We start from the raw sequence: 12,912 nt of genomic DNA, 5'->3' as shown, positions 1-12,912 counted from the left end.
TTTGAAATGGTGGGTGATGGGAGGCTGATTTCCGTCCCGGCAGACTCCAGACGGGCAAGCGGTAAGCAGCAACTGGAAGCAGAAGGTCCGAGAGCAGGCAGAGGAGCCACATATGACGGGATCAATGGACAAGAGAGGCACCTAGCACGTAGGGCAGGTACGCCTGGCTTAACATGCATGCCATCCGTGCCCGAAGCCACTTCGGGCAGGCATGGAGACGTGGAGGTTGAGAAGGAGCGGTCGTTCCCTTCCACCTCAAGAACTCGGCCACGGAAGGAGCTACGGGCCCGCCAAGTGGAAAGGGGAAAGGGCGGAAGGCGCTAGGCGGCTACAGGTATTCCACGATTACGGTCCCTCCATCTTGGTTCCGGCCGTCTGGGACTCGGTGATTGCATGGCGGATTCGGATGCGTTTCGTCACACACTATCACATACCTTAACTGACGTGCCTTGGCTGGCAAACACACCACCGCTGGCAGTCTTCGGACTCCACCCCTGACCTTGCCTTGTCTCTCAATTTCCTCGTCCTGCGTGGCCTGTGCCGAGGATTTAGGAGGCTATGATCGCGGGTGCCCATTCGATCTTGACACCTAGTGCTATTATCTTGACCATTGGCAATGCAATTCCTTTTCATTCTCTAGGTTCCCGTTATCTTTCCCCTTTTGACGGCATCACAATCCCGTATTGCAACCTAACAGGGCTGAGAAAAAACGTCGAGCTGTCGGGGATCCCGGCAACTTTCCGACCCTGGTTGTGGATCTTGTCGTGTCCGGGGCAAATACAGTCAGGTGACGGTAAATCGCTGTTGCTAATCGCGATCCAGCATGGATGCGGATACATCTGAATCCTGAATGGCCAAGGCCAACTCGCGAAGTGGCCCGAAATGAACCGGGTGCACTCATCAAATAAAGCGGGCGCAAAGCAAAATTGCCCGAAATATGGTCATCACCACACTGGAAAACATAGTCTTTTCTTTTTAACTCGAAAATAAATATCTTGTCGCGCTTCTCGAAGACGTGACGAGTCCTTTCCAGTGGGAACCTAGAGTCCTAGAGTTACTTGAAGTGAAGTCTAGACCCTCATGCCCAGATTTTAGGTTGGCTTACCCAGCTGTGATAAGCATCAAGCCAGTACGGACAGGGAAGCTCCACAAACTAGCGCACTAAGTAAATGACAGGGCCTCTAATTGGTTCTTGGAAACGGAGCATTTTGGCGGGTCGTCCCGCAAAGACCAGAGACGCGATGATCTCGATTCTGATTCTGACAGGAAAAAAACACACGAATACGTACCTTGCGTTAGAGAGAGAAACATCAGGGGCATTCCGCATTCCGCGCATCGCACCCGATACCGAAGCCGTCGACCACCCCGAGCTCCGCCATATCCCGCGCCGTAAAGCTTCAATGGCGAGCACGACCTCGGCTTTCATATTCAGGAGGCTCGGCCGGCCGAGTCTGCAACAAACATGGCCGATGAGAAAAGCAATTAGCCTGGCGCCTTTGAGGCAGATGCCCCGCTCCTACTCGTCCGAGGCGCCGCCGCCGCCGCTGCTAGCAAAACTCAAGACCGACCTCAAGACGGCCATGAGGAATAAGGACTCGACGCGCCTGGCCGTCCTACGCTCTGTGCTTTCAGCGACGCTCAACGCCAGCAAGACGGACAAGCCAATCAAGACGGACCTCCAGCTCGTTGCTCTTCTACGCAAGATTGCACGTACATCCCAAGACTCGGCTGGAGAGTTTCGAGGCGCAGGACGGGATGATTTGGCCGACAAGGAGGAAGCGCAGGCACACCTCCTCGAAGAGTATGCAGCGAGTAGCGGGATCGAGAGCATCAGCGAAGAACAGCTGCGAGAGATCATCATAGCCGCCAAGGACGAGCTCGAATCGAAAGACGCCAAGTCTCTGGCCGGAGAGTTGATGAAGGCGGTGTTTAAGCCCGGCGGACCCCTAGAAGGGAAGGATGTTGAGAAGTCACTTGTGGCCAGGATCGTCAAGGAAGTGGCAAAGCCGCAGTAGGCCTAGAGGTGCCGAAGTTCCCCATTTAACACAAGACTTCGCGCGCCTCGTTGCCTTCCTTTCTAGCAAGGCTTTTATAACAACTGCCTGTACACTATTAACTACCTAGGTACCATATATTGACATGGCAGCCTAGAGTGGTGTCGACATCACCCTGCCAAGGCATCAACATACACACGCACACAGCTTTCATTTGCCCGAGTTGACTGGATGGCTCTACCCAGCCTAGTCCAACTGGAGCAGCCACTCAGAACTTGAGGAATCAATGGGATAAAAAAGTGGATAGACCATGACGTAGGCAGTTATTTGTGGAACAACGTTCCGCAACAGCATGCCCATATGGCCGCCGTGCGGCAGTTGCCCCAACCGACCTACCAGGTGCATCCATAATCTGGAACAGGAAGGGCCTTTTAGACACCAATCACAGCTCACTCTCCTAGGAAGGTAGGGAGGTGCCTTGACTAGGTAAACTTAACTGTCCCCTCCCCCACCAACCTTATACGACCGGGTATGCCACTACAAGCACGCCTTGGAACTCTCTTTGGAGAGTAACAGGAGACGGCTCGAGCGTCGATAGTTTCCGTGTGGGTGGTCAGGATCCCATCGGATCCAGCTCTTAGTGCTCGCTAAGGGGATCTGCCAGGTCCGGGCGTGTCTCTTTTCCCAGGACCATGAGTCAGGCAAGTTAGTAGGTATCTTGAAAAGGCAGCCACATTAGTGCTGCTGTGCCTTGCCTTTTTAAAGAGGCTGCTGTTGCACAAGACCATGCCGCGCCCCCTTCCTTTTTCACGCTTCCTTTGTAAAAGGCGAGAAATGGCAAATCCCCAATCGAAATCTAGGTCAGAGCTGACTTTCCATCCTAAGTCTAGTAGACCTGAGTTCCCCTTCCAAAGACACTCGAGCCACGTTGCGGGGCACAGTTCAGTACGCAGCGCAAATACTCCAACATCATCCCGTTGTTTCTCGAAACACAAGCTGCTTGTATGTAGCGGGTGGGTTGATGGACGAGTTTGACCACCTTTCTCGGTGCTCCCCTCACAGCGTGCCAGAGGCGAGAAAGGCTCAAACAGAATGAGCGCAAAGCCAGAGGCCTCAGCTTCCAGGGACGAGGACATGAATGCAGCGGGGCGGTTCGTGTCACCCGAGTCGGATGTGCCAAGAGGAAGAAAGAGGCACCGGAGAGAAGAGGTCGCCCTTGTTACCGCCACCACTACTACCGCCAAGCAGATACCATCTGGCGAGTCTGCTACGTTCAGGGGCCGCTGCCGGAACCGATCAACTTCCGTGATTACTATCTCTAGCTTCTCGTCGTCCCGCAACGCGTCACGAAGTGCCCCCAGAGACAGCTCGTGCTCGTCGGCGAGAAGAACGCACCTAGTTCGGTTCGTAAAAATCGGCCGCTGCAGAAAAAGGAGCCAGAGTCCGTCTCGATCCCGGTCTCCAAACTCGCTGAAAGACCCGGGCCGCCGTCGGCGGCGGCGGCAGAGGACGAGGAGCCGGGGCCGCGATCATGCGGCTGCGATTCAGTTGCCACCAAAGTTTGAGATGGCGGCTGATGGGCTTGACATGCACGATCAATAGCGGCCCATACCAGAAACTTGCTCCTTCCGTCCTTTAATAGGGAGCCCCTAGCTACTGTTGCTTTACATATTAGGCAATTAACTGCTTTTCACGTCTTCGTATGCGAAACAAAGGCCGACGATGCTTGGTTGAATGGGGTTTTCGGTCATCATTGCGCTTGAATGTTCATGTAACCGTCCGTAAATGGCTTTTGCTCTACTAGCATCCGTATCTGGGGGTTTAACACATCTGACTGGCACTACTTCCTGGTGGTACCTGGGCGATCATGTGGGGTTGAATGGGGCAAGAGTTCGACTGTGCTCCATAGCGCCACGAGCAGGTAAAATTAGCTCCCAGAAACCATGGAAGCCCTACCAGCTTACAGCTTAGTGTTTGTCTAGCCGGCACGTGCTTCGCAATCTCTGCAGTCCAGGGTCACGCGCCTATCGATCCAGCCGACCGACTGACTGCTAGGTTGGAGCTCCGATAAAGCTTTCGGCATCCTCAAGCAGGGCAATGACACCCCCGTATCAACTCAGGTCGACGGCAGCACTTCCACAAACTGCCACTTCCCGCTAATCTCCCCGCTCTCATCCTCGCCGGCCTTAGCAACACGGCTTGGCTTCACGAAAAACGCAAAACGCCTTTCTTTATTTTATTATTATCCCCCACCAACCTGCACGCAGGCGCAAGCGCAGACGCAGACGCAAACGCAAACGCAAACGCAAACGCCCCGCGCCTTCCCTCACGGCGGGCGGTCGGTGCCCCTCGTTCCCCTGACGTTATAGTTAGCTTGCCTATCAATACCCCTCCACGCGCCCTACACCGCAGGTTCGCGTGGCACCCGCCACCACCAACGTACATCACAGCCTTCCTACCTACCTGACCTACCCGAGGTGCATATTTCGTACTCTGTGCACACATACGATTTGCAAACCCATGTCTAAGCCCCACCACTTTGGCCAGCCTCATCGCCCAAACTGACAGCCTTCCTGTTATGCCGGGTTTTGTTGCATCACGCCCGCGGGAAGTAGGCTAGCTAGTCTGCGTGTTGCCAGCAGAAGCAGCGGCAGCAGCAACGGGCTTTTCTGGAAGAAGAAAAAAGGCCAGCCCGTCGGAATGGCTTCCGACAACCAAACAAATGGTGAGAATGAATCAAGCTTTCAGGTCCCCGCATTGCGCCCAAATGCCCACCTTCGCCCTAAACTTGTCGATGCGGCGGATGCGATCGTCAGCCTTCCCCCCTCGGCGATTTTTATGCTATTCTGCAGCCTTGCGCCTCCGTCCACAAACCTGCCACAACCACGCGAGAGGCCGTGCTGATTTATATTTGACTTCTAGGCCACCCACGTCTCAACTTGACCACACTCCAGCAGCGGGACCCCATGCCGTGGGACGCGGCTACGCTCCTCAACCCGCGGGCTGCCTCTGTCGCCTCTTCGACGATGCAACCTGTCGTTGGCGCCCCGAGCCGCTCGTTGAGCAGCTCGAACTTGCCCGACACCATGACCTTTGAGTTCACAACCCCCAGCAATCCATCCGGTAGCAGCCTCTCGGTGCCTGCCTTCGACGGCCAGAACGGCCAGAACCCCCGCCCGCCTAACCCCCCGACCATGCCCATATTCCAGAACGGATTCGGCCAGCGGATTGAGCGCTTGAATAATGTTCAAGAGCGCATACCCGTACCCCAGCCGAAGCGCAGAAAGACGCAGTCAGAAGCCGACCCTCCAAGCGCGAACAGCCCTTTCGACGGCCTAGGCGGATTCACCAGGTTAAGCAGCGGTTCACTGGGCGAGCACGCCAAGAAGGAGGCGACTGACAGCCAGTCCTCGTTGTCTGTCCTGAAGCCTATGGAGACGGTCGATCTGACCGAGAATGACTCGGACGCCGTCGTGATGGCCGAGAAGCCGAAGGACGTCACCAGAGACGAGGAGGTCTGCTTTGGCATGATTGAAGGAGCTACCCTCAACTGTCACCGTGTCCCGGCTCCCAAACCCAACATGGTATCTATCGCCGGCGCTGGCTATTGGCCGCAGGTCAAGGTTGTTCTCAAGAGAAGGGCAGACGATCTCACGAGCAAGATTCACGTCTATGACTATACGCGCGTAATCTTCGGAAACTTGGATCCCAGGACGGCCAACTGTCTTGCTCCTCTTCTCGATTCGCCCTTCCAAATCCGCACTGATTGTCGGATACCCATGCGGCGGAAGCTTCCTGGTGAACAGACTGGTCAGGCGGTCTCCTGCGTCCTCAAGTTTGAGCTGATGGTGTACGGCCCTCGGAGATTCGCCGTAGCCGTGGGAAGACACTTGGTTAGGTTTCAAGTGAACCTTCTCAGTCCTCCCCGGGTCGACGCTGGTGTGAAGGTTGTCAATCCTTTGGCGCAAGAAAACAGGCTCCCGCCTCCATCTCGCCTCAGCAGTCTGGGAGACAAATTTGCGTATCCCCAGCACCCACCCACGGTGCGCACTGTGGAGGAGATCCGCTCTGAAGTTATGGGCGTCTTTGACTCGCTCCAGAAGTCAGAAGATCTCCCAATCATGGACCCGGACGAACGAATCATAACGCCTCTGCTCCAGCACCAGCGCCAAGCCCTCTTCTTCATGACCAACAGGGAGGTAGACACGATCCCCGCATATGGCGATTCCGTGGCCAGCTCCACGTGGCAGCGTAGGAAGAACCAACATGGCTCGGATATATACTACAACGTCATCACGAACCAGGCACAGCAGGAGCGTCCGCCGGCCGCTCTCGGTGGCATCCTTGCGGATATGATGGGTCTGGGCAAGACTCTTAGTATATTGTCTCTTTTGACGACAACGTTGGATGAGTCGGCGGCTTGGTGGAAACAGCCCCCAGTACAGCCAAGGCTGCCTGAGAAGAAGCCTTCCAACAACTCGAGATCCTTTGACGTTCCGAAGCCTCAAAGCGTTGGCCTTACACCGATCAAGCAGAATGGAAAAGCAACCCTTCTCATTTGTCCCCTGAGCACCGTCACAAACTGGGAGGAGCAGATCAAGCAACATGTCAAGCCTGGCAGTCTGTCGTATCACATATATCACGGCCCCAACCGCGTGAAGGATGTGGCGCAGCTGGCCCAGTTTGACATTGTTATCACAACCTACGGCTCTGTCTCGAGTGAGCTGAATGCGCGGGTCAAGAAGAAGCGAGGCGTCTATCCTCTGGAGGAGATTTCGTGGTTCCGAATCGTCCTCGACGAAGCCCACATGATTCGGGAGCAGAACACACTAACGTTCAAATCCGTGTGCCGACTGCAGGCGAGCCGACGGTGGGCAGTCACGGGAACTCCGATACAGAACAAGCTGGAAGATCTTGCGTCACTTCTGGCATTCGTACGACTCAAGCCGTTTGACGAAAAGAGCAAGTTCCTGCAGTACATCATCACCCCTTTCAAGAACGCAGACCCCGAAATTGTGCCCAAGCTTCGGGTCCTGATTGACACGATAACGCTTCGCCGCCTGAAGGATAAAATCGACCTACCGCCGCGGGTTGATGAGATCATCAGGCTCCCGTTCAGCCCAGATGAACAACGCATCTACGACTGGTTTGCTAAGACCGCTCAGGAGAGAGTGCAGGTCCTGACGGGCCAAGGTATAGGACAGGAGCGAATCCTTGGCGGCAAGACAATGATCCATATCCTGCGGTCTATTCTCCAGCTCCGCTTGATTTGTGCCCATGGAAAGGATCTACTCAATGATGATGACCTTGCCGAACTTCAGGGCATGACGGCAGACACTGCGATAGACATTGAAAGCGACGAAGACGAAGAGAAGCCAATGCTACAGGAAGCCAAGGCTTACGAGATGCTCTACTTGATGCAGGAGGGCAATAGCGATACTTGTTTCAGGTGCAATCGCAAGCTAGGCTCCAACGAGGTCATTGACCTTGAATCGGAGCGACAGGAGGACGATATCATGGGCTACATGGCACAATGCTTTCACGTATTCTGCCCAGTCTGCATTGGTACACTGCGCGGCGAGCAACAAGCCGAAGGCAGACCCTCCTGTTCGGGATGTCGAGAGGTTACCGACAGCTCTTCGTGCGTACCACTTCGCCGGACCCGCGCCGACATGGAACATGAATCTCGGTCAGCGAAATCAAACAAGGGTGGAACAGGCAAGATTGTGGCGGACGAACGCTATACGGGTCCTCACACCAAGACTCGTGCCCTCCTCGAGGACTTGCTGGCCTCGAAGCAAAAGAGCGAACAGAACCGCGACGAGCCGCCATACAAGTCCGTTGTCTTCTCAGGCTGGACCTCGCATCTCGATTTGATACAGATCGCCTTAGACAACGCCGGAATTACTTATACGCGCCTCGATGGGAAAATGACGCGCACGGCGCGGAACGCCGCCATGGATTCATTCCGAGATGATCCGTCAGTGCAGGTCATTCTCGTCAGCATCATGGCTGGCGGACTGGGCCTCAACTTGACGACGGCCAACAGCGTGTTCGTCATGGAGCCGCAATTCAACCCGGCGGCCGAAGCCCAGGCCGTTGATCGTGTCCACCGCTTAGGTCAGAAGCGCCCCGTCCGAACGGTCCGCTACATTATTCAGGACAGCTTCGAGGAGAAGATGCTCAAGCTACAGGAGAAGAAGCAGAAGCTTGCGAGCCTCAGTATGGACGGCCGTGACAAGGACAAGGTCATGGACCAGACCGAGGCGGCGAGACAGCGCTTGATGGATCTGCGCAGTCTGTTCAAGTAGTTACGCTGCCCCATTTTCCCCTTGATTTGTTTTTTTTCTTTCCCATTCCTTTTTTGCCTTTATCCCCCACCTCTCCACGCAGTTTATTTTTCCGTCATGGTGGGAAAAGGCTGCCTACCTTTGGGCAACTTCCTTGCGTCCACCAAGGAATTCTATACGAAGACATCCTCATTCGCTTAGTTCTTTACCTATATCCTTTGGTCGTTCACAGATGGTTCTCGAGACAACAGATATATTTTATTGGTCAAGCAGATCACAAGCTTTCGGTTGTGGCCACAGCGGTTGTGGCGGCATATTTGCGAAAGTCGGCTTGATGGGTGGCTCATTTGGGTTTTCAGTTCGGCGGCTTTCTTCTTTCACAGCCTTACACGAATTGCGATTTTCACGGACAGCATACATGGCGGTTTAGGGTCTAGGCAGGCAAGGCTCAGTACCCTAGCATGAGCCGAGGCGCCTTCGGTTTATAGGACAGGCTTGGGTTCCTCGATTCGGGTTGGAGGATATTTGCTCTTTATCATGGCGAGGAGGGCGACGGCGCAGTCAGGCGGCATTTTGAGCACCGGTTGACTGGTTGCCAAGGCAAAGCAGCCGGGTCCTTTGCATGGTTTTTTCACTCTTGTTTTTTTCTTTTTTTCTTTTTCTTGCTAGAGACTCCCCATACTCGTCCATTTCACACCCCCTTCTTCTTCTACCCATGCTGCTGCTGTGGGTGAAAGGGTTTTTTTCGGCGGACATATTTTCTCACGTCTTTATACACACACACAACGGTACCTAGTTAGGAGACGGCGCAGTCGGGTTTTTATTAGTTCTTGGTTCCTCACATAATGAAGAGAGTCTCAGTGACCATATAGACAAACACTTCACACCTTCGTCTACATGCTAGCTGTTGCCATGCTTAACAGAATAGATGTAGTATCATAGGGCACCGACGGAGGTGGACTGAGCTTACCTGTCCGAGGCGAGCCGTTGAACTTTATTTGACAAGCGGCACGGATGCTGGTACTCCGTGTACCGTCCCGGGGTCCTACGGAAACACGGAAGCTCCAGAGGGCCTCAGGCAGAGACGCCACATTGCAGATACCCATGTCTCATGACGCTGAAATTTGTACGAAACGTAATTATACTCTTATGTGCTCGGCCAAGACAGTCCACAAAACTAACTTGTGTACAAACTCAAATATGTGCAGTGTATTGATATCCTTTTTCTATTTATTTTGTCGTCCCACTCATTATGACCCCTTCGGAAGACAAGCTCATTTTAGCCCAGTGTCTCTCCTCTCTCCTCTTGAACGCCAAAAATGCAGAATCGCCCCTGAGGTTGGATAATGGTGTTTACCGCAATGCCACGCCAAGTTGGCCACTCACAAATACTTATACGGTAGCAGCAATGCTATCTCTCGCCGGTGATAGCAGCTCTAATGTAATAAAGACGCCCTTGATCGCTTCTAGTATCGACGACACAAAGCTAAGCGGTCTAAAACAAATGCATTCACGCCTCCCAAATTGTTGGTATCTAATACGTTATGCTGCATCAGCGCTTGCAACTGGCTGGGTAACGCGAGTAGCCTGGGTGCCGGCGCGAACAATCCGTTGTCCAGTCGAATCGTTGATGGCCGCGACGTCCTTATTCTCCGACTGGGCGCGCTTCCAGATTTCAACCTCGCAGCCTCCGCGAAGAACACCGACTCTCATCGTCGAGAGCAGGTTGTGGGCGGCGTTGGAGTGGCTGCAGTTAGTGTCAGTAAACAAAACGAACATATAGATGAAGTGAACGTGGTAACTTACTCATAGACTCCGCCGTTGAAGATAGCCGTGGCATCCTTGCCAACAGCAGCTGAGATCAAGGCTTTGCCACCTGGGTGGTCTGCAATAAACTTTCCAACGTCGTGAATCACGCCTGCAATCGCAACCCAGGCCTTTCCATTCTTCGACTCGGCCACAAAATCCTCCCAGCTAATCACAGGGAGGTTTTCAAGAGGAATGCCCCAATCGAGAGTGGTTCGCTTCTGGTCGAGCTTCTTCTGCAGCTGTTGGAGACGGCCCTTCTCAATCTCGTTCTGCGGGAACGTTTTCAGGTTGTAGGCAAGTCCCATCTGCTTCCAGGTCCAGATAGCCCACTTGGTAGGGTCGTATTGCCACCATTCAATGGCGTTGCGGAAGTCGCTCGGGAATTCGTGGTGGAAGTTGTGGTAACCCTCACCGAGGGTGACGAAAGCCGTGATCACATGATCTCTCGGGGAGTTCCGGTCGTCAAAAGGCTGGTCGCCGAGCCAATGGGCCAAGCTGTTGACACAGAAGGTGGCTTGCTGAATGAAGAAGATTCTGAGGATGCCGCCATAGATGAAGCCGCCGAGGAAATCTCCCCAGAGCAAGCCGCAGGCTAGCGTGGGCACAACTAAAGCCATGACGATAACAGACTTCAGGTAGTTGCGGTGCTGCCATACGACAACCGGGTCCTCTGTTGTGCCATTAGTACCGAGTGCCAAGGCTAGCGCCAAGACAAAAGTAGAGGGTCCGTACCGTTGAGATCGCTGATATCAGTCCGGCCGATTCTGCGAGGATTTTGCTTCATGACCATCCAACCAATGCTGTGGCATGTGTGAGTGGGGGTTACAAGTGGCAGACAATTGTATACTCACTGGCTGTAGAGAAGTCTAGATTTTGCGCACAGTATGTTAGCAATTTGTGCAGTTCACGGTGCAGTAGAGGCGGTACATACCCTTTACGGACCGAGTACGGGTCCTTCTCCGTGTCAGTGTAACGGTGGTGGGCGCGGTGATCCCTGCAACATCAGGATCAGCTAGTGGTCTTGTAAGGCGAATGGGGTGGTTTGAAGCTACCTCGACCACCACCGGGCACTGCCTTCGACAGCAGCAGCACCACCAGCGGCAAGGAAAATCCGGAGAGGCAGGCTGGCCTTGTAACTTGTGTGAGCCCAGAGGCGATGATATCCGGCAGCTAAATACTAATCAGTTAAACCGTTCGCCGACTTGGCCAGAGAGTCGAATGGGAACTCACTGATTCCGAGCCCAGCAAAGTAGTAATAGGCTACCGCAAATATAGCAGTCTTCATGTGCAGGGGCACCCAGTATGCCGACACAGTTCCCATCAGCGGGACGAAGATGATAAATGTCGTGTTAAGCCAGTTGACATGTTGATCTAGACACGAAAACCCAGTCAGTACACGCCTCCCATCAAGCTAAAACAGAGAATGGGGGCGGGATTCGGCACTTACACCAGTTCTTCAGTGTAATCGGCTGTTCTGTGATATGGGGTTTCCGCAGGTCGTACTTCTTGTTGCGCAGCGGGACATAGTCGCTGACCCCGTCGGGGAAGGCCTCAGCCTGAACGTGAGCCGACGAGGACGCCATGGCTTGGGCGGCTTCAGCTCGTGGCTGGAGGTCGGCGAGGGTTGGGTCAGGCGGGCGCAGTCGAGACCGTCGCAGTTGGTATCTGCTGGCTCTCTCTAAATCGGGGTCGACATCGACGTCGGCGACCGTGGCTTGAGGGTGGGGAGCGGAAGCGGGATGGGAAGGAGAGCGGACAGAGGAGTGGTGAGCGGTCGAGACGAAAGTTTTATACGGCTGTAAAGTAAACTAAGGTACCAGGGGTCCAGGATGGGCCCGGGTGGCTTCAGGCGGGGGAGAGTGGGATGTCTGAGGGTTCAAGGAGGGTCCTTGACTTTTTCTGGTATGTACGGATAGGTACGGGTAACCTGGTCCTCGGATGTCACTAGCAAGCTCGGCGTCTTGTTGGGCGTGTCAGAGTGGATATCGTCGTGTCAAAACCATGCCCAGGAAATGGCCACCGAGCTCCAGTGTCTAGATATCTCGCGATGATGAACAAGAGCCGCGCTCACTAGCTAGTTTGGGGCTCTAGTGGGTGGCGGTGGTGTGTTGGTGATGGCCGAGGGCTAAATCAAGAAAACGAGTCCCACTCGGAGCGCTAAATTGCAAGAAAATAGAAGACCTCGGCCGACAAGAAGAGCATGTGCGTGCAACAATCGTGCCATTGATGGCCTGTGAATGGCATCCCCTGCCCAAAACAGAGGGGGGCCTCTGCAACGGGCGGGCGGCATTGCATCAATTTTTGCTGTTGCAGGCGTTTTGTTGAGCAAAATGTTGGGGAGGCGTCCATGTCAACGTGGGGTTCTTCAGATCTTGAGAGCTCCGTGATTGGTCTACACCACGATTTTGGGCCCCTGACATGTCCAGATTCGGTACCTACATGCCCCACTGCATAGAATTCCTTTCATCCCGGCCCGTCATTGCACCCCGCCATTCAACACTCAGCTTCTCCAAAAGCCCGCTTGCCGCGCAACCCTGGTACGTTGTTTTGCCTCCTCTCAAAGGTGGAGAGACCCAGGACAGATCAGTTATGCTGCTTCAGAGGAGGGGCTTCATCATCGAGACAAATATACGGAGCACCGATTCGTATTTATATCTAGAGTCCTCAAGATTGGTCTTTTGTCTGGCACTTCGGCAGCGCCGCCTTACAATCTTGCGGGAGAGGAGAGATGTTCCTTTCAACAAGGATTGAGTTTGACCTTCTTTTTGACGTTGTTATTCCACCGAGGCTGACAGGGTACCTTTCGGCCTAAGGCGGCA

At 54.2% G+C, this 12,912-nt stretch overlaps 3 protein-coding genes across 3 annotated transcripts; 2 read left to right on the top strand and 1 right to left on the bottom strand.

The window, feature by feature from the left end:
- Nucleotides 1-1,400: 1,400 nt before the first annotated feature.
- Nucleotides 1,401-2,015, top strand: B0T26DRAFT_676430 (Yqey-like protein-domain-containing protein; the record flags this gene model as incomplete). Its single annotated transcript, XM_060439976.1, has 1 exon — nt 1,401-2,015. The coding sequence occupies one exon, from the start codon at nt 1,401-1,403 to the stop codon at nt 2,013-2,015; it is 615 nt and encodes a 204-aa protein (XP_060297032.1).
- A 2,754-nt stretch (nt 2,016-4,769) lies between these two features.
- B0T26DRAFT_777978 (SNF2 family N-terminal domain-containing protein) lies at nt 4,770-8,411 on the top strand. Its single transcript, XM_060446642.1, has one exon. It carries the CDS (start codon nt 4,961-4,963, stop codon nt 8,303-8,305), a length of 3,345 nt encoding a protein of 1,114 aa, XP_060297031.1. The 5' UTR covers nt 4,770-4,960; the 3' UTR covers nt 8,306-8,411.
- A 1,060-nt stretch (nt 8,412-9,471) lies between these two features.
- Nucleotides 9,472-11,047, bottom strand: B0T26DRAFT_712460 (delta-9 fatty acid desaturase). The gene is made up of 3 exons (XM_060442084.1): nt 10,826-11,047; nt 10,091-10,763; nt 9,472-10,031 (listed from the first exon to the last, which is right to left on the bottom strand). Exons 1-3 carry the CDS (start codon nt 10,881-10,883, stop codon nt 9,827-9,829), a joined length of 936 nt encoding a protein of 311 aa, XP_060297030.1. The 5' UTR covers nt 10,884-11,047; the 3' UTR covers nt 9,472-9,826.
- Nucleotides 11,048-12,912: the final 1,865 nt, after the last annotated feature.

The sequence above is a fragment of the Lasiosphaeria miniovina genome (assembly GCF_030549165.1).
Source record: "Lasiosphaeria miniovina strain SMH2392-1A chromosome Unknown B0T26scaffold_4, whole genome shotgun sequence".
NCBI classification, from domain to species: domain Eukaryota; kingdom Fungi; phylum Ascomycota; class Sordariomycetes; order Sordariales; family Lasiosphaeriaceae; genus Lasiosphaeria; species Lasiosphaeria miniovina.
Note: the sequence above shows the minus strand (reverse complement) of the source record. Positions and strands in the feature narration are given on the sequence as shown.